The sequence below is a fragment of the Pomacea canaliculata genome, linkage group LG14, assembly GCF_003073045.1.
Source record: "Pomacea canaliculata isolate SZHN2017 linkage group LG14, ASM307304v1, whole genome shotgun sequence".
In the NCBI taxonomy this organism is placed as follows: Eukaryota; Metazoa; Mollusca; class Gastropoda; order Architaenioglossa; family Ampullariidae; genus Pomacea; species Pomacea canaliculata.
In genome coordinates, this window is record NC_037603.1 from 9006296 (window position 1) to 9025708 (window position 19413).

At 39.5% G+C, this 19413-nt stretch overlaps 3 protein-coding genes across 4 annotated transcripts in view; 1 reads left to right on the forward strand and 2 right to left on the reverse strand.

Annotated features, from left to right (window-relative positions):
• Positions 1–2937, reverse strand: part of LOC112554754 (guanine nucleotide exchange factor DBS-like) — a 46838-nt gene extending 43901 nt beyond the window's left edge. The window contains exon 1 of the mRNA XM_025222740.1: positions 2809–2937. The gene's annotated coding sequence lies outside the window, so the exon portion shown is untranslated. The remainder of the gene's footprint in view (positions 1–2808) is intronic.
• A 15-nt stretch (positions 2938–2952) lies between these two features.
• Positions 2953–9181, forward strand: LOC112554757 (tctex1 domain-containing protein 2-like). 2 transcript variants are annotated; one of them, XM_025222745.1, is made up of 5 exons: positions 2953–3166; positions 6274–6407; positions 6737–6806; positions 7221–7284; positions 8161–9181. In XM_025222745.1, the coding sequence occupies exons 1-5, from the start codon at positions 3039–3041 to the stop codon at positions 8206–8208; spliced, it is 444 nt and encodes a 147-aa protein (XP_025078530.1). In that variant the 5' UTR covers positions 2953–3038; the 3' UTR covers positions 8209–9181. The 2 variants fall into 2 exon arrangements, with proteins under 2 accessions (XP_025078530.1, XP_025078531.1); XM_025222746.1 differs by lacking the exon at positions 2953–3166 and adding an exon at positions 3882–4453.
• A 247-nt stretch (positions 9182–9428) lies between these two features.
• LOC112554756 (putative uncharacterized protein CXorf58) lies at positions 9429–19394 on the reverse strand. Its single transcript, XM_025222744.1, has 10 exons — positions 19236–19394; positions 18797–18995; positions 14651–14750; positions 13779–13873; positions 13210–13327; positions 12652–12783; positions 11218–11293; positions 10721–10874; positions 10414–10549; positions 9429–10114 (listed from the first exon to the last, which is right to left on the reverse strand). The coding sequence occupies exons 2-10, from the start codon at positions 18979–18981 to the stop codon at positions 9920–9922; spliced, it is 1191 nt and encodes a 396-aa protein (XP_025078529.1). The 5' UTR covers positions 18982–18995; positions 19236–19394; the 3' UTR covers positions 9429–9919.
• Between the last annotated feature and the right edge of the window lie 19 nt (positions 19395–19413).

The following is a 19413-nucleotide window of genomic DNA, read 5'->3' on the forward strand; positions in this document are numbered from 1 at the left end:
AATGACTAGGCAACCATTACCCTCTCATCCCACCTTCATTCTGTCTGCCGCTGACCATCAGTAGCTGACATTTATTGTTCATTAGACAAACACTTCATTAACCATCGGTCCTAAGGCGACAAAGACTGTGGCTCCCGGCAAGAATAATGTTCAGAAAACCTGACTTCTCTATACTTTCACAAGCTAACTACAATGTTGAACAACACAAACATCACACAAGCCCACTAATGACATTCCCTGTGTGTCGGAGGGTTGGAAGTCAACATTATTTATGGAGGAGACCGCAGACGTATAAATATTTTCCTTCTCGCTTCCCCTGACTACGTGAACTGCTCACATCACCAACTTGTATCACTGGACTGCTGGCAGACGATTTTTCCCCAGTTAACTACTAAAACGAGGCAGGGTACTAAACAGCTTCAAGTTTAGTCACATTCTTTGTTTAGGTTCGCCGAGACTAACAGCGGAGAACTTCGCAAGAGGCTAAGCGTTGGTCTCGGCAGACAGCAGTCCATCTCTACACGTCCGTGATCCACCTCTACACATCCATCCTCCACCTGTACACGTCCATGCTCACGTGGTGTCAGTGCTGCTCAACTCGTCGAGACGGCCTGAGGGGCAATCGGCGGAAACACCACCGAGATGTCCTACTCTATTTTTAGACGGCGGCGACGAAAATAAAGACGATCGGTATGCAGTCTCATATTCACGCTGATCACATGACAGGGGTGTGCTGACGTCATGCATTGAGGTCAACGCTACAACAATGCACATTGTCTCTACACATGCTACCTGGAGCATAGAAGTGAACTCAGCTGCCAGCTTACACCTGAACTGTTTGGTGTTACACCTCTGTGACAGTTTGTGGGGAGACAGTCCTATCCTCACACAAGCTGTAGAGGGAGTCCTATCCTCACACAAGCTGTAGTAGGAGTCCTATCCTCACACAAGCTGTAGTGGGAGACTTGGATGCAGTCTTGAACTCTAAGCTCTCCTTATGTCCCAAGAGATCTTTTTTTAGCCTATCTTTTCTAGTCTTTCATTGTGTGATGTCTTTCATTGCTATTCAGCTCCATCCCCTTATGTAAAGCTGTTCTTAGAGATCACAGCTTATGAAAAATTGTACAAATGTTCCCTCTTTAGGATAGAGCTGGGCCGCTTCAATCCGTTTCAGAGACTAGGCGGTGGTAGTAACTGACTAACAGTGACAGCAGTGGTTGATAAAGAAATAATTTTTACTCACCACATACACAACCTTAACTTGAAAACACATTCACGCCTGTTGTCAATCACACACAAATAAATATGGTTGCCAGCAGATGTACACATAAATGTTTACACACATGCAAGAGATATCAAGTGCTTTACCCTCTCAAACAGAATTGCTTAGTACATTATTTAACGTTAAAATTAAATACACATAATAACCCTAACTTTCTGCTTTGAAATTAGGCACACTAACCTCTAGACTGAGATTCTCACCAATGTCCATCATTATTAAAATCAAAATAAAATAATATTTTAAAATGAAAAGAACCCAAAGATCTCTTGAAGTGTGCATTTAAAGCGAACTTTTTTTCTATAAATTTACAGACATATATCCCTTCGATCTGCTCCTTTCAATGCAAGCTCTGTCTACTCGACAACTTAAATAAGTTGTTATTAATAGTAACAGACAATTACAGTGATAATTATAAAAAATGATATTGCTTTAACTAGCTGGAGAAAAAAAATAAAGTAGACAACCAGTGTTAAAATCTTTTAAAGACCAAAAAGCATTATTTAATGTTAATAACACACCTTTTCCTTGATACAGTCCTCTATCTCTCCCTCCCTCTTTTTCTTGATTGATCTGTCCTGTTGATCTCTTTGTTGACTACCTGTCATAGTCACTGCTACCTCTGCATCTTCATTTTCTTTAGTATTAAATTTCATCATTGTCCATCTTTCTGTTCCTTCATGCACAACATTACCATAGTTTTTGCATCCAGCACTGAGTGAATGCTCCTATATGACCATGATTTTGTGCTATATAAATTCCACACTTATGATTATTCTTGTATTAACAATTGTTCTATGCCAACGTATTTGGTTGCACCACACGGCCGTAATATGCATGGGTTAGGTTATGTATATATATGTCTTGTGTCCTATTTATTTACACTAAGATACAATCACATTTACTTACAAGCAATAGTATATAGTCCTTGTGAAGGTCTGTGACAGAGGAAATTAACTGCTTTCGTGACAGCCTATGTATTCCACGCGTGGCGATCAATGGGCTGTACGGATCTGTTGACACGATTTTGCGGTTGGAGAGGGAAGGGCGGGAGGGGAAAAATCGTTTGATCCCCCGCGGGGATCCCCCACGTACTGTGACGACTCATAAATGCACCACAGTAACGTCTGTTCAGTTAAGATCAGATTAACATTAGTGGGTTAAAGTGAGTTCAATCTAAATTCTTACATAGTAAATTCGTCTCGGGTTCAAATAACGGAAACCTTAACGGTACGCTCGTGGAAGGCGTGGCCACCAATCAGGTGACGTCATTAAAACACTTTAAACAGTCACCAAAGATAAATAAGATTTTTCTATATTATCCACAAATTTTCAACAAAATACCTACGTATTACACCTCTGTTTCACGCCGAACATAAGAAGTTGCAGGGAATTGTTTACGGTGATGAAAACTACACATGACTGTCTTCCTCGGTAAGAGTTACAAGGTGTTGTTCGTCTGTTCCTGCCTTTCAAGATTACACTCCCTTAACTCCATTATTTGTGGGTAAGGTTAAAATTGTACCTACCATGTAGTATAGAAATCCTTTGAAGTGATTCACTGTTTGTTGATGAAGGTTTGCACGGCGTGACGTCCTGCGAAGTCTCCGCGGTTGGTATTTCCCGTCTCACCTGAGACGACAGGTGGGTTGACCTCGGGGAGACCACTCTCACCACCGCGTCATCATGGCGTTGCCAAGGCGCCATCTTGTTAGTCGCGGTTACACTCAGCTACACAGCGTGCCACTGATTTCTGAACATGGGAGTGGAAGGCGAGCTACATGGAACTAAGCATGAAAAGGAGGAAAAGCCAAAGGACTCAGTTGGGGCACAGGAAGCTGGCAAAGAGGAAAACACTTACGTCATTAGACCGAACTTTCAACACAAGTAAGATGAGTTGAGATATAGAAAATACACAAGTTCTGAAAGCGAAATTCTTGTTTGATGTTAAGTTAAAAACAAGTTTATTTTTAAGCATGCTCATTTGTTTGATAAAGTAAAAAATAAAAACAACACCAAATGTTTTGCATTTTTGAGTTTCAGCAAAAGTTATGAAATCTGCCATAAACAATGAGACCTGATAGGAATTATATTTTTGATAAGTGTAGTGCCTATTTGTGCATTATTATTTTAAATACATCAGGCAAAAATATCACTTTAAAGTGTTAATTAACTTGTGTTAACCCATTCTCAGTGATGTTTAGATTCATGAAGTTTCTGGTATCATAAAATTAATACAATCTGAAAACAAAATTGTGTGTTGTTTCTTTTTTTTTGGACGGAAGGGAAGGCTTATATTATGTTCATAATGTCAGTATCTGCCAGTTGTCAGATTTCTAATTGTCAATATTTTCCACATTTCTTAGCTAAATCTTGGAATCACTGCTGAATCAAACATGACTATATATAATTGTCTCGGAAGATTTGCTACAAAAAAACAACAAAAAACCCCCACTTAAAGTAGCTATGGGTGAACTCTTTAGTGTGCATAATCATCTTGCTAGAAGTGACATGTTGCTAAGGAGTTTGAAAAGTTTAATGAGGAAAGAAAGACAATTATGATTAGAAAAAAAGATAAGTTGTCATGTTTATTATAAAGAATAAATATTACCAAACTTTGTTGCATTCTATTAGGTAATGATTAAAACTCAAGTAATAAGCAATACCAAGAAAGAAACTTTTTTTATCAGCCACAAAAGACACCCATAAGTGTTAATTAGCCATACAAAAAAGACCCAAACTATATGTTCTTGGTAAATTAGGTCTGTTTTCAATCAAGTGTCCTTTACGTAGATTAAAAGTTAAATGGTAAAAGTAATCGTAAAAATACGTTCTTTTTATGCTGCTTTCCTTCTGCTTATTCAAACAACAGAAAGATGTAAAATCATACAGCCACAGACACATGTACAGGTTTTAGTTCAAGAGCAAGTAACACTGTGCATGTAAATTGTTGTGTCCCCTTTGAGAGCAGTTCTGCTTGCTTGATCATCACTCGATCAGTCATGCTCGACCTATCATGGGATTGTGCCAGTTTTCAGCTGCAACAGAGAGAGATACACAGCTTCAAACTGTGATATGACAGTGGCATATTTATAAAGACTGTTAAATGTGGGATCCACACATTAAGTGAGGAGAACAGTATAATTCTGCCTCGTCTGTTAGGATGTACCCAGAGTAAGTTGTTACTGTCACTAGCTTCACTTCTGTTGGCATAGCAAAAATTTCTAGGTTCCCTGCTTACCTCCATTTCTCTCAGTTCAGAGTTGGTTTACAGACAGAAGTGATGTTGGATGAAGGATACCTTGTGCAACATTTTTAAAGCTGTTATTATTGATGTAACATTAAAATGTTTTCTAAAGATTTTAGCAAACATTTTGGTGGCAGCAAGGAGAGACAGTTACACAAAAAATAGTTTTTGGTGCTTATCTGTGTGGTCAAAATATAAAGAGGGAAATGTTGAATTAGTTCAAATGCATGAGGATAAACAGTATATTTTGATATTTACTAATCTCCAACTCTTAGTATTTTATTTTATTTACTTGCTTATTTCACTTTGGAATCTGCATGGCTCATCTGTAACGTTTTGTATGGTGGATTAAAAGGGTTATATTTCTGAACTGTAAGTTTTCTGGTTATGGGGAATTTAAAAATTTTTTATGGCTTTTATGATTGATTGAAGTTTACAATGATATATATAGTGTCTGCATGAGGCTTTCATGCTATTGTCTTTTCTGGCATATTGTGCTTAAAGTGCAAAAAAATTTTAAGGCTTTGAAGGTGCTCAAATAGCAACTCATTTTAAAATTATCAAATAATAATAATTAGAATTTCAGGTTTTAGCTAGAGGCTACTCATCTCTCTCTCACACACATGTGAATGTGTGCTCATGCAAACATGCACGAGAGTCAATCAGTGTTTCTGGAAATGATGAGTTTAAAGATATTTTTAAAGATTCCTTGTGTCTGAATGTGCACTAGCAGCGGATTTCAAGCAGATTTTAAATGCTTTAAAAGACTGCTTGCAAAAAGGGGAAAGATATATTTTAAAAATCTGTTCTAGCTACAAAAGGTAAAAGTAAAATCTGTGCACACATTCATTAGCATGTTTTGAGGAAGAGGTTCCTTTCTTTGAGAGAAAAAGAAATGTGCACATAGTTGCTTAAAACCTCATGTTTTGCTCAGTTTCACTTAACTTAGTCTTCCATGAAATTTAGCCAAGTAGTCCTATCATCTATTTTACTGCTGGGAGAGAGGGTTTTCAGTATACTGTTGTTGCATTGACCTTTTGCATTACCCCTGGCAAAGGAAATGTGCATTAAATATTCAAGTAGCTTGTATGTGGGTCATCTGAATGAGTGACCTTGGCCTAAATTGATGTCAACAACCGACAGGCGGTGTTGCAGCAAATAGTTGCCTTTCTTGTGTTGATGATGAAAGATATTTTGCCCTACACTAATAACATTCAGTGAAATACAAGTAAAAGAATTGCACGAAGTATTGAAATGATTGAGAGTTGCTTTTCTTCACCCATTCAATATCAGTTTTAAATGTCAGTGTTGTGAAATTTCTGCTTGGATGCAAAAGGAACCAAGAATATCAGCTGGAAAGTAGAAATAACAAACTAATTATTCAAATTAATAGAATTGCCATTTGACATCAGAAAGGATTTCAGTCCAGATACTCTGTCTCCTGTCACTGATGCCCATGCTCAGCTATCAGCTTCTTTATTTATAGTTTGCTCTTTGGCACTAGAGCAAGCCAGAGTGCAATTTCAGTCCACTGCTTTTTTCAGGATCATTTTTTTCTTTTTTTGTGCATTGAAAAAATTTACTTTGGCAATGCTACCAAAATGAATGCCAACAGTTTCTATAAACACACTGGCTTTGTCTACTGATTGTAGTTGCATGCAACATTTAACTACTGCCTGTTGATGTAGTAAAGGTCAGAATTACATAGCAAACCTCAGATAATGCTTGGGATGTTCATATTGTGTAGGTTTCGATCCGTGATGGTCAAGGAGATGATCCATATGGTGCTCACAGACAAACTCTCAGGAAAAGTTTATGAACCAGACAATGCTACAGAGTGGACCAGGACTATCTCAGACACCATCAAACAAAAGTTAAAAGGTCAGGCAATCAATGCTGGTTGTTGCTTCATAATGTGTTTGCTTATTATTAATTAATAGATTTATAATTTTTATCTTGTATTTACATAGTCAGCTGGAAGCTAGCCAACGGTAGTTCTCTATTTTTATATTGGCATGTTTTCAGGTATAGTTTCTTCAGATTGTATGATTAGCCTTCCATAATTAGTACTATTATAGAATGGTAGAACTAGATAATTATTATAAATGTGCCATGTGGATGTAAATGGTGTTTGTATAATGTGTGTGCACACGTGTGTGAGTGTGAGAGATTTTATTCTGTATGATCAAGACATGTGTGCATGTTTTCAGATATGGGATATGACAGGTACAAATTTATTGTTCAAGTGGTAATTGCAGAACAACGTGGCCAGGGCACAAAGTGAGTAACATTTTGTAGAAGCTGTAAATGCAGAATAAGAACACTGTCTAGGCCACAAAACAGGTTTTTTTTTTTTTTTTGACATTGCTTTACCATTTAATTGCATGATTTACCCACACTGAGCTTAAAGGCATAGCTCAGAACTTTATGTAGACTGTTTTATCAACACTTTTAACAGTACAAATACCAAAATTCATGAGATTTACATGCAAAGTAATACTTTGAGAAATGAACTGTCTGCATAATATGAGTGTGTTCAGTACATATTGGTATTGCCTATAAAATTGGAAATATTGTTTAGCATCCCACCCATCATAAATTATTGTTTTTAATGTCCCATTAGCTCCCCATCCCCCCTCTCAAGAAATGTGTACTATACTAAATGCAAATGCACCATTCATTTTCCCTTTCCAGAATGGCTTGTAGGTGTTTCTGGGATGCAGATACCGACAGTTATGCACAAGATATGTATATAAATGTAAGTAGTATTTTACAACAGACAAACATTTAATGTAAATAATGATAGCTATTCACAAGAATGTACACCATCTACTTCAGCTGATGCTGCTGATGTATCAGACAACATGGTTTGTGCTCAAAACAAAAATTTACACAGCCTGCAATCTAAACTATACTTACTATTTTTTCTCACTTTCCTATATTTGTAGTGAATTTTGACATCAAAGGTGACAGTACAAAAACACATTTGTCTTACTACACTGTTAATTTTTGTATTGAGGCTAAGTGATGCCATTAGTGGCATGATGTCTGATATCACAGATACTCATATTCCCTGGCCATCCTAGCAGGTATGCAGAATAATCGCATGTTGTTACTAAAGCATGACAAAAACTGTAATAATGATGCGAACTTAAAACACGCAGCATGGCAACCAAGAATTATAAATGAAAGATAACAGCCAGTGGACAGTAAGGTATATATAGACACACTGAACAACATCAAGATGAGGTACAAGAGTAGAATGTAAAACAATGGATGAAGGTATGGAGGGATGTAGATACTATAAACAGTGTAAGATAGAGTCGTTACCTGATGGTTAACATGACAGTATTGCCAGGAAGTTAAGAAAAGTAATTCAGGGGTAACTCTAGACACCGAACCCATGAAAACTTTTCAGTGTTGCCTTTGCAAGCAATCTCCTTGATCTTAGACGTATTGTTTATCATTTTTTGCATGATTTTAATGTTAATTCCAAAATGTTAAATTCTTGATTTTGTTGCTTTCCTAATAAAATAATACATTTTAGGTATCTGCATTTCACTGTCTATAGGCTGCTACCTACTTACATTTGTGTTCTCTGCTTGGTCTTGCCTTTCTTTTTCTGTTTTCACAGGATTCACTAGTATGTGTGGCTGCAGCATTTGGAGTGTTTCACTACTGAGCTCTCTCCACACTGACTTGCCCACACCACAATGGAGGTAGCAAGTTAGAAACTCATGAGGTGAGGAAGAAATGAAAGCTGAAATGTCTTGGAGTCAGCAGTTCCATCTTTGACTTCTAGCAATAAAAGGAATGGACCACAAAAAATATCCCAGAATGGGGATACTGTCTCACTTTTTCAGTGAAAGAACATTGTACAGTGATATCTTTTGCTCAACCATTTGCAGCACGCTTAGTCACTACACTTGTTGCCAGGTCATGGATATTAGTGTGTGTAGTGCTGTCGGACTAGAACGACTGTTAAAGAAATACCGTATCAGTGATGTGATTGAATGTTCTTGTCTGTACGATTGAATATTAGCACAACAGTTTGAAAAAAAAAAGTTTTTCTCAAGTCTGTGTTCTTGAGACATTTTCTTTATAAAGTAATAAAACTTTGGATGTTGCTTATGATCTGCTGGTCTTCTTTTGCATGTAATTGAATTGAAACATGCTCTGGTTGTTGTCTGCCTTTCAAGGTGTTAATCAGCATGCCTGTGACCTGTGTATAGTTGATGCAAGAGGAACAATTCATATTTTATTCACCATTTGAGATGACTTACCTCCCTTTACTTCCTGTTGATATTTGTTGTGATCTCCTTTGGCATTGGAGCATTATGCCATGTTGGTTACAGTTAGAATGTAAGTTGCTGAACATGTGATTTATTTGCAAAAATTTTTAAAAACTGAAATTTTGGGCTGTCTGTGATAAGTGGCCTGTGTTACAAAGAAAACTTATATTGTTGATATAGAGATGATTTTGTGGGCAAAACTATGGATAGCAATGCTTGGTCAGTGGAAAGCAATAGTGTTTTACATCACAGCTTTACAAAAAAAGAAAATTTGACCAGTTTTTTTCTGCCAGATTTTATGGAGAAAAATTCACACGAAAAGATTTACGTGCAAGATTTGAAGTGGATGGCAAAAAAAAAAAAGAGACATAAATACTTGGTTTTGAGTAGTGTTGTTTTGTGTAGCAACTGGCCTTTTATGAAGTAAACAGTATATTTAGTTAGGTAAAACTGCTAAATTACTTTTCAAAATACTAAGTTTGTGAAGTTTGCTTAAGTTAAATATTTTAGTTGCTTTATAATTATAAATGTTGTGACAAAAAGTTAAGCACAAAACTTAATACATGTACCAATGTAATTCTCAGCACACTAAGAAAACAAAAGATAAATATACAATGTATCAGCAGTTTTATAACTCTTCACATTCTACAAATGTACACTATATTACAAAACAAACCACATGCTTCTTTTTTTCTAGCTCTCAAGCTACACAAGTAGTAATAGTTGAATAAGTAGTTATTCATCCACATATACAGCAGCATACACCTGATCAATGCTGAACACAGAATTGCCCCAAAATATACACTGTCCATCCACCTTTTCTTTCCCAGTTTGCCATAAAAATGTAATCCCAATATCTGTAAAGGTTTTATTGGAATTTAATATTCTTCGCTTGATCCAAAACAAAGCACAGATGAGGCATTGTCACATCACAACCAGACATAAGTTTATTTGGCTGTCAGAACACTTAGTTTATAAAACTACCCTAAGCAAAGCTCTGATATCTTAAGTCACATGATATATTAGCAGGAAGTGTCTTTAAGTAACATGATGTAACTTATTAGCAGGACAAGTCTATAAGGGAAATGATGTAACTCGCAGTTAGTGTGCTGGGAGGGGCCGTGGAGTTGACATGAAGTCATCATTGAGACCAAGGCCCTGTGTCCACTGGTAAAGACTACTGGCTTCACCATCCATCTCTTCTTCAATTTCCCCATCTTCATCGATGTTGGACTGGATGAAGTAGTTGCTAGCTTTTGCGTTCATCTCTTGTGGCATTTCACTGCCTGTTGCAGACTGACAAAGACTGCTTGGTAATGAGCAAGGAAAATTTCAATAGGTGGAGCAATATAAAATTTTGCATCTATAAAATCCCATTCTCACCTAAATTTCAAGGGCAGATAGAGGAAGAACACATTTTATGCCTAAAGAATATGTGCAATACTTTTGTGGAAGTTGCTGGGTCCAAAGCAGTTTGTGTGTTGCAAGCATTGCATTGTCATGTGACCTGACAACATTTGTGAAGAAAATCTTGATTAGCTGCATGGGAGCAGCAAGTCATTGCAACAAGGAGGAGACCAGCATGCTTTGCAAACCTGTTGTCCACTGGTGTACAGGCGCCTCATCTTTAGGGCACGGGCTTGAGCCCGTCTGGTGCGCCTGCCAGACAGTTCACCTTGCAAGCCAGGTGTCTTAAACTTGGGTGTATACTCATGGATTGTAGCAGGAGTGCTGAAACACATAATGCACCGAAGTATTTGTATAAGATATCTAAAAGAAATTGGAATAGGACATGCAAGTTATAACACATCTTTGAATGACTGTACTTTAGAACTAGCTTTTCATCTTTGCATAGTCTGTGGAACACAGAAAAAAAGGAAGTAGGTGAAAGTAAAATCAAACCTTATCTTTCCTATAGTCCTTATATGCTCAACTTGCACTTCCTGTGTCACAGGATGTGTCAGTAAGATGGGTATTACATCTCTAAGTCGAGGGGACATACGGTGGTTGTAAGCATAGTCAACAACATCGTAAAATATGGTCTGTCTTGGTAAATCTGAAAATGAGGAGATTGGTAAGGAGACAAGAACAACAGCCATTCTCCAATCCGTGGAAATTTAAACTTTCCTAACACTGACATAAGATTCTTCATCTCTTTTACTATCCTACTCTAATTCAGATGGCTTTGTATCACTTGTATCAAATTAAATGCAAGTTTACTGTTAAACAGTTTTTCATTAAGATGTTCCAGATACAACAGTATTTAACAGTGATCTGCCTTCTGCACAAAGGCCAGTTTAGATCAAAAATATAAAGCTGAAAATTACTCATAATTGTAATAACAGGTATTGTCATAACTGTGTGTCCATATCTGTGCAAGCATGTATTGTAGGTCTTACTCTCAAGGGTGAGTTTTCTCCAGTTATTTTCTCGACCCCCAAGAGTAGCAGGCATCTCATCTAGGTTGGATAGGTACTGTATAATTCCAGTGAAAAGGAAAAAAACAAGATTTACACTGAAAAGCCTGTTATCTTGTAACACACAGTAGCTGCTTAAAATAGGTATGCAAGACATCATGAGCGGAAACCAAGAAAAAGTTTTTGTCTTTGGTGTGCTGTGATTGACAAGGTGGTGTACAGCAGTGGTGCCCAACCTTTTCTTGCCTGAAGGTAAGGTGACCAGAAGTTTCGGGGGCGAAAGCGGGACACATGCCGATGATGGTGTCGTCACCGTCAAAGAACGCCGAAAAAAGTGATTTTTAAAGACAACCGGGACATTTGATAGACTTGCCAGAAAGCCAGAAAGCGGGACATTGGGCGTCCCGCCCGATGAGCAGGCGGGACACGAGGTCAAAAGCGGGACTGTCCCGCCTAAAGCGGGACGTCTGGTCACCTTACTGAAGGACAGACTGGATATTATATAAAATCTTGTGATCCAGAATATGGTGGTTTTGCTAGAATCATGATGTTAATAATGAAATGATGTTGTGTCTGGTTAAAATGAGCAGCCCAGATGAGGCACCTTCGCAGGCTAGATGTGGCCCACGGGCTGTAGGTTGGGCACCCCTGGTGCAGAGGTTGAGGCAGTAATGCAAAGCAGGTAACATGATAACAGATGGCTTACACATGATAAGGGACTGCATGTGGTATGATAACATATATGTGTGATGATAGACAGCAGGTGACAACAGATGATTTACACCTGTGGTTCTCAACTGGTGGTATGCGTACCCCTAGCGACATAAATAATTATTGTTTCAATGCATTAGTAGTAGTTTATTTTAAAACAAAAAGAATCTGAAGACAGTCGCCAGTTTGCTGCGTGACTCATTGCCAAAATATGTGCAACTGTTAGTGCAAAGTTATGATAATACTTTTATGTGCGAGGGGTAAAGTCGCGAAAAAAGTTGAGAATCTATAACTTACATATGATAAGGGAGTGTATGTAATACAGTGCCTGGTGTCATGTGGTTCAGTGATGGGAAGCCTCTGTAATGATGGTGGCATATGATGTGGTGATAGCATGTACAATGGCCATGGAAATCTGGTTTTATAATGGGTGGCTTGTGGTAGGGTGTTGGATGCATGCATGTGGTATTTTGATAAAAGGCAGGTAATGTGAAGGTGGAGAGTTTTGTGATGTTGAAGGAAAGTTTGTATGTTGAACAAAGATTTGTGGTGTGATGAAGGAAAGATTTATGGGATGATGAAGGAATGCGCATGCCATGATGGAGGAAGGCTTGTATAGTATGATAGAGGAAGGCTTGTGGTACAATAAAGAAATACTTGTGAAAGACATGGTAAAATGAAGGAAGGTTTACAGCAGTCTCTCACCTGCATGTAGTCTTTAAGAGTGGTGACATCATGCTCATCTGTGACAGTAGTCTGACTGTACTGGATTGTGTCCATGACCATTTGGTCATAGAACTGGCGGTTACCCATAAGTCTTAGGGAATCTTCTGCCGCCTGTTAAACATGGAACTGTTATGCTCTTTTTCAGCTTGTGAGATCAGGTACAAAATCTAGTTTTGTGGTGATTTTGCAATTAACTGCAAGTAACTTTCAAAAAATACGATTTAGGTTATTGATATTAGTGGAGACAGACTCTTAAAAACAAAGGTGTCGTAGCCAATAAATGTGTGTTACAGAAGCTGCGAGGTCTTGTCCACTGGAAGCTGGCCCTTTACTGGCAGCTCAGTGTTAAATCCACAAAGTTCACCGTGATGTCTAACGAGACTAGTGTATTAAGCCAATACACTGTTACGCGGTGGGTCTTTAAACCAGACATGGTGAGTCACTACCACTTGTAAAAGATAAAATCTTTAGTGTTCATTCATGTAATTGGGTTTGATCTCACACATGTCAAATTAACATATGCTTACTCTCTCTCACCTCTGATGCTGGTCTTATCATCTTGCGACCACTGATGTATTTCACAGATTGACCACCTTTGTCTGTGTGATAAAATATCTTAAAAAAGATTATTGGTGGAAACTCGCTACCACCAAATCTGAAAAAAGGACATACATTTATTTATGAACAGATACATGCAAACGTTTTGTAATTTCTAAGTATTATGTTTGTGCATATACAAGCATAAGTAAGCAAATACATACAATACACCAGTATGTGCAAACACATTTTGACAGTCTCTCTCTCTTGTTCTTTCTGTCAGTCTTTCTTTGAAAAGCATTGTGAAAATATATAGATCTTAAACTGTTCTTAACTCAGGACTGTAATATTTAAATTATTCATGGATGCTATAGGTAGTGAAGTGAATCAGTTTCTCAATCTGTGATGTAAATTTTCATGCAGGCAGCACTACACCCATTCAAATATGAAAAATAAAAAGTTAATAAGTAAATATGGTGTCAACATAAACAATGCAATCATCTAAAAATAATCTTTAGACCCCAATGCACTCATTATACAACACAGAAAGTATAAAGTATATTTTTTACCTGAACCTGACTTTTATTTGGAAACTCTTATCACATAATAACTCAGCCTCACGGGGACAAACCTTCCTCAAGATTTCACCGGACAGAGAGCTCTCCTGAAATCAGTGCATTACTGATTAACTTCAGATAAACACCTACATGGCCTTTATGTAAACAAATATTTCAACGATTCTATTTGCTTGTTTTTTTGTATTGTTTTATTTTGTCCTACCACTGTGTCTTAAAAGAATTGTGTATCTGATGACCTTATGAACAGCTTAAAGTCATTTATATAACATGAAAATTCTCTGCAACTTTAAAGGGGAGAGGTGTTCTACGCTGTAAGTAATGTGCCATTAATACAATTAGACTAAAGTACAATCCTTGACTAATTCCACATCACTGGCTAGCTGCTGACTGACTCAACTGACTGATGACAAATAACTGAGTGACTTGTAAATGACTTGACTGGTACCACATATTGGCTGACTGATGACAACTGATATTACACTCACTGACTGGCAAATGACTTAACTGATACCATACCATTGGCTGACTGATGACTTATTTGATTGATTAATTAACTGACTTTTTGATTGATACTGCACCACTGACTGAATCACAAAACATTTGACAGACACATCATGATATTTCTTTGCCTTTATCTTCAATCATCTGTGTGATCTTGTAATTTTTATATGGCAGGAAGATACTTTAAACATTCACCTCTTAATTTTCTATAGACAACTGATTCACATGCATGTGAAAAGATTCTTTCTGTGAGAATTGCAGAAAATTAGTGACTTCTTAGTTTAAAATGGTGGCATAATGTGATAAGATTTTTAGAGAGTTACACCTTTGTATTAAAAAACAACCAGGAGTCTTCAGCTTACCGCAGCACACACTGAATGCTTGAGCAGGTGAAACATATGCTTATTACGGTAGCTAAGCCATGCATTCTCAATGGTAAGGATGGCTGCTTGTTGAATTGTTCTGAAAGATTATCAACAATATTTCCTTATTATACTTCCTTACATATACATGATGATGATGATGATGATGACGTCTATTTGTAATGCGCAGGTATCCATTCAGAAGAATGCTCATTGCGAAGCAAAAAACAAAAAAATAAAAAAAGAAGAAAAAGATAAAGTGAACAAATATATAAAACACCAGAAAAGTAAAAAATAAACACAGAAGTGTTTCTTGGTTGTTTAAGTCTGTCTTAAATAAACAGATGTGTCTTCAGTCTTTTTCGAAACATGGTTGGTGAGGTGATCGTGGAGAGTGACGATGGCAGAGCATTCCACAGCTTAGGTGCCGCATTTTTGAAGGCCCTGGCTCCAGTGCGCTTCTTGCTGGTGTCTTCCACTGCAGGGAGACAGAAGCGTGACTGGGAGCCTGAGTGCAGGCTACGTGACGGCTGGTAAGGAGGAACTATCTCTTGCAAATAGTCAGGTGCAGTTTAAGATCTTTTTACATAAGATAAGATAAAAAATTATCTTTTCCAAATGAGATTGCGTGATGAACATCTCTGAATGACGGTCATCATGTTCTCAACACTCACCACTTCCATGAATACATTCTCTGCTACGTACACATCCCCCTGTGGGACCCCGGGGTATGCTTGCCTAGCAAGCATTGCAAGAATAGGGTCCCTGCCATCCAGCCAGGCATGTCGTAAGAGGCGACTAAGGTGGACACCTCACCTAGAGGTAAAATAGGTTGTGGTAGGGCTAACAACCCCACCATGTAAAAAAAATCCTGTTACAGAAACTAAAACCAGAGAACTCGTCACAGATGGCGAAGGTAATGAAGCACACCAGGAGACTGGACTAATGACGGACGACAGCCAAACCCGAAAGGGAGCTGGCGCCCCGACAGCGGATTTACTGAAGCCGAGGCAGAAGTTGAGGGTGGGGTGCTGGAACGTCCAGACCTTGTACCAGACTGGCAGGATGCTCCAATTAGTCAAGGAGTTTGACAACTACAACTTGGACATCCTGGGAGTCAGTGAGGTCAGATGGACCGGCACGGGAAAGAGGAGACTAGCGTCAGGACATACCATCTTGTTCTCAGGAAGATCAGACGCTCAGCACTCTGAAGGAGTAGCTCTACTCCTCAACAAGAAAACGGAAAAGGCACTGCTGGAATGGAAGCCTTATGGACCCAGGCTTTTGAGAGCAAGATTCCATTCCAAGTACACCAAGCTGACAGTGCTAGCCTGCTATGCACCAACAAATGACTCTGAGGCAGAAGACAAGGATGCTTTTTACGATCAGCTCCAGGCAGCCTCAGAAAGCGTTCCAGCCCACGACATGTTGCTCATCATCGGCGATCTCAATGCCAAGGTGGGAGTGACAACACCTGCAGGGAGCATGTCATGGGCAAACATGGAATCGGAAGCATCAATGACAACGGAGAGAGACTGGCAGACTTTTGTGAAGAAAACAACCTACTGATTGGAGCACACTCTTCCCACACAAAACATCCACAAGGCAACATGGACATCACCAGATGGATCACAAAGAACCAGATAGACCATGTCATCATCAACCGAAAATGGAGGAGCTCACTTCAAGATGTTAGAGCCTACAGAGGAGCAGACATTGCCAGTGACCACACTCTTGTGATAGCCACAGTTTTCTCTGAAGCTGCGTCGATCACGAGGAAAACAGGCACGTCAGCAGAGAGTGGACTCCGGCAAACTAAAAAATCCAGCCACCGAAAGGCCTTTGCTATGGAAGTAAAGAACAGTTCCAGGCACTAGGAGACCAACAAGAGATGACCTTAGACGACTTCAATCGAGTCTTACAGGAATCAGGAGAGAAAATACTGGGCTTCCAACGGAAAAAGAAAGAACAGTGGATCAGAGAAGAGACATGGAAGAAGATAGAAGAGAGAGAAAGTCAGCCAAACAAAGAATCAACAGCACCAGATCTGAACGCCTGAAGGAACAACACAGACAAAGATATGCAAAACTGAACAAAAGGTAAAGAGGATGACAAGAACCGACAAAAGATATCACATAGAGAAACTGGCAGATGAAGCAGAAAATGCAGCAAGTAAAAATGACCTGAAGACACTGTACAAGATAAACAAACAGCTAAACAACGGGTTTAAGAACAGTGATGTGCCAGTGAAAGACGTGAACGGTAATGTCGTCGAGGAGAGGCAGGAAAACTACAGCGCTGGAGGGAGCATTTTGAGTCAGTTCTGAACAGACCAGATCCCCTCAGCTTGCAGACATCCAGCCAGCAGCTATAGACCTTGACATCTGCACAGACCCACCAAGCCTGGAAGAAGTGACAGCAGCAGTCAAGACAATGAAGAGCGGCAAAGCACCAGGGCAGATGGAATAACAGCAGAGATGTTGAAAGCAGACGTGAATGTGACAGCTCCCAAGCTGACTGAAATCTTCAGGCAAATTTGGGAATCAGGGCAGGTCCCTGTTGCATGGAAGACAGGGCTCATCTTCAAGTTACCCAAGAAAGGAGATCTTGGAGACTGCAATAATTGAGGGGCATAACACTTCTTTCCCTCACCAGCAAGGTCTTCAGCAAGATTGTTTTTGTCAAGACTGACGGCAACTCTTGAGAAAGACCTCCGACCACAGCAAGCAGGATTTCGCCCTGGGCGATCCTGCTCCGAACACATCTTCATTCTGCGACAGATTCTGGAGCAGAGCAACGAATGGAACACACCGCTGTACATCAATTTCATCGACCTGGAGAAGCTTTTGACAGCATCCACCGTGAGTTCCTTTATGAAGATCCTGAGGCATTACGGAGTCCCTGCAAAACTTGTTCAGGTCATTGCAATGCTGTACAGCGATTTCAAATCCCAGGTTGTCTGTGACACGGAGCTCACAGACCCCTCAACGTCAGTACCGGGTGAAGCAGGGCTGCATTCTGTCGCCGTTCCTCTTCATCCTGGCCATGGACTGGATCATGAAGACTTCCACCGACAGCGAGAGGAGAGGCTCAGATGGACCATGACTATGACAGCAACAACAGCACTGGAAGATTGACTTGCTGATGACATTGCCCTGCTGTCACACCGCCACCAAGACATGCAGGAAAAAACAAAGGCCTTCTCAGAAACAGCTGGAAACCTTGGCTTGAAGGTCAGCACAAAAAAGACTAACAGTATGAGAGTGAACGCCAGAGTCCAAGACAGCATCAAACTAAATGAGAAGAGATTGAGGAAGTTGACAGTTTCACCTATCTTGGGTCCAAAATGTCAAACACTGGGATGCGGAGGTGGAGATTCGAGCCCGACTGCGAAAGCCAGTCAGGCCTTTGCCTCACTCAGAGCACATGGAAGGCAAAAAACATCAGCCAGAAGATCAAGCTGAGAATCTTCAAGTCAAATGTGATCAGCACCCTCCTTTACGGATCAGAATCTTGGAAGATGACCAAAACCATCAGTAACAAGCTTGACGTCTTCCAAAACAGATGCCTCAGGCGCATACTTAACATCTTTGGCCAAACACCATCACCAACGAAGAACTCCACCGAAGAAGTGAAACCGAGTCCATCACCACGCAGGTTCAACGAAGGCGTTGGCGATGGATTGGACATGTGCTCCGCCAGCAGACAGCAGACCTTTCCAGAGTCGCCCTACGATGGACTCCAGACGGCCGAAGAAAACGAGGCCGCCCAAAGGAAACTTGGAGAAGAACAGTGGAAAGGGAGATGAAAGGAAAGGGCTGGACATGGGGTCACCTAGAGCGTGTTTCAGCCGATCGACATCGGTGGCGGACTCTGGTTGAGGCCTTATGTGCAACCTGATGCACAAAGAGGAATAGATAGATAGATACGTACACATCTATGTGCAAAAAGATTTCTCTTCCCACACCCACATACACACATACATGAAAATATACTCAAACATACTCATGCTATACATGACCCATACATTTAAGTCACATACATGCCCGTTTGAAAAGTCATAGACAAACACATGCAAGCAGACATGTGGAGGTGTCACATGATGCATTAAACACACAGTTATATGTCATGATGCATTGAACATACATGACTGGCTGTGGGTGACCCCGTCGTGAGACTGACTGTTCTTTGAAGAGTCGACCAGCATCAGGTGAACCTGCGTGATGTGATCGTCCATGAGGACTGTGTCGCACTGCCTGATCTGCTGAAGGAAGCTTTACCTGGATAGACGTTCGACTGGCATTTTTCAGCTCACTGCTGGTACTATCCATGAAGTCTGTTATGCCTGTGTGGTATACAATTTTCACGGGTACAATTAGATTTGTGTTCATGGAGCTATAATTACATTATAAAGGCTCAGACAATAAAGTTCAGTAATTAAACAATAGCTAACATAATGTATAGGCTTAGTATGCGTAATCACTCACTGTTCATATGATTGAGCTAAATTAAATGAAAGACGAGGATGAAAAAAACATAGGGCTATTGTTTTGATTTCTATTTGCACGAGATATCTTTTTTTTACCTTGTTAAACTTAACTAGTCTCTCAAAATTGTGTAGCTATCAATAAAACATGTTGAACGCCGGATGTGTTGTAACCAAAGACAACAAATGCCGGACTTCCGGTATAAGTGTATCGCCAACGATGACTGCGAAGGAAAACTATTCAAATTCAAACACCTTTCATATAATTCAATCAAAT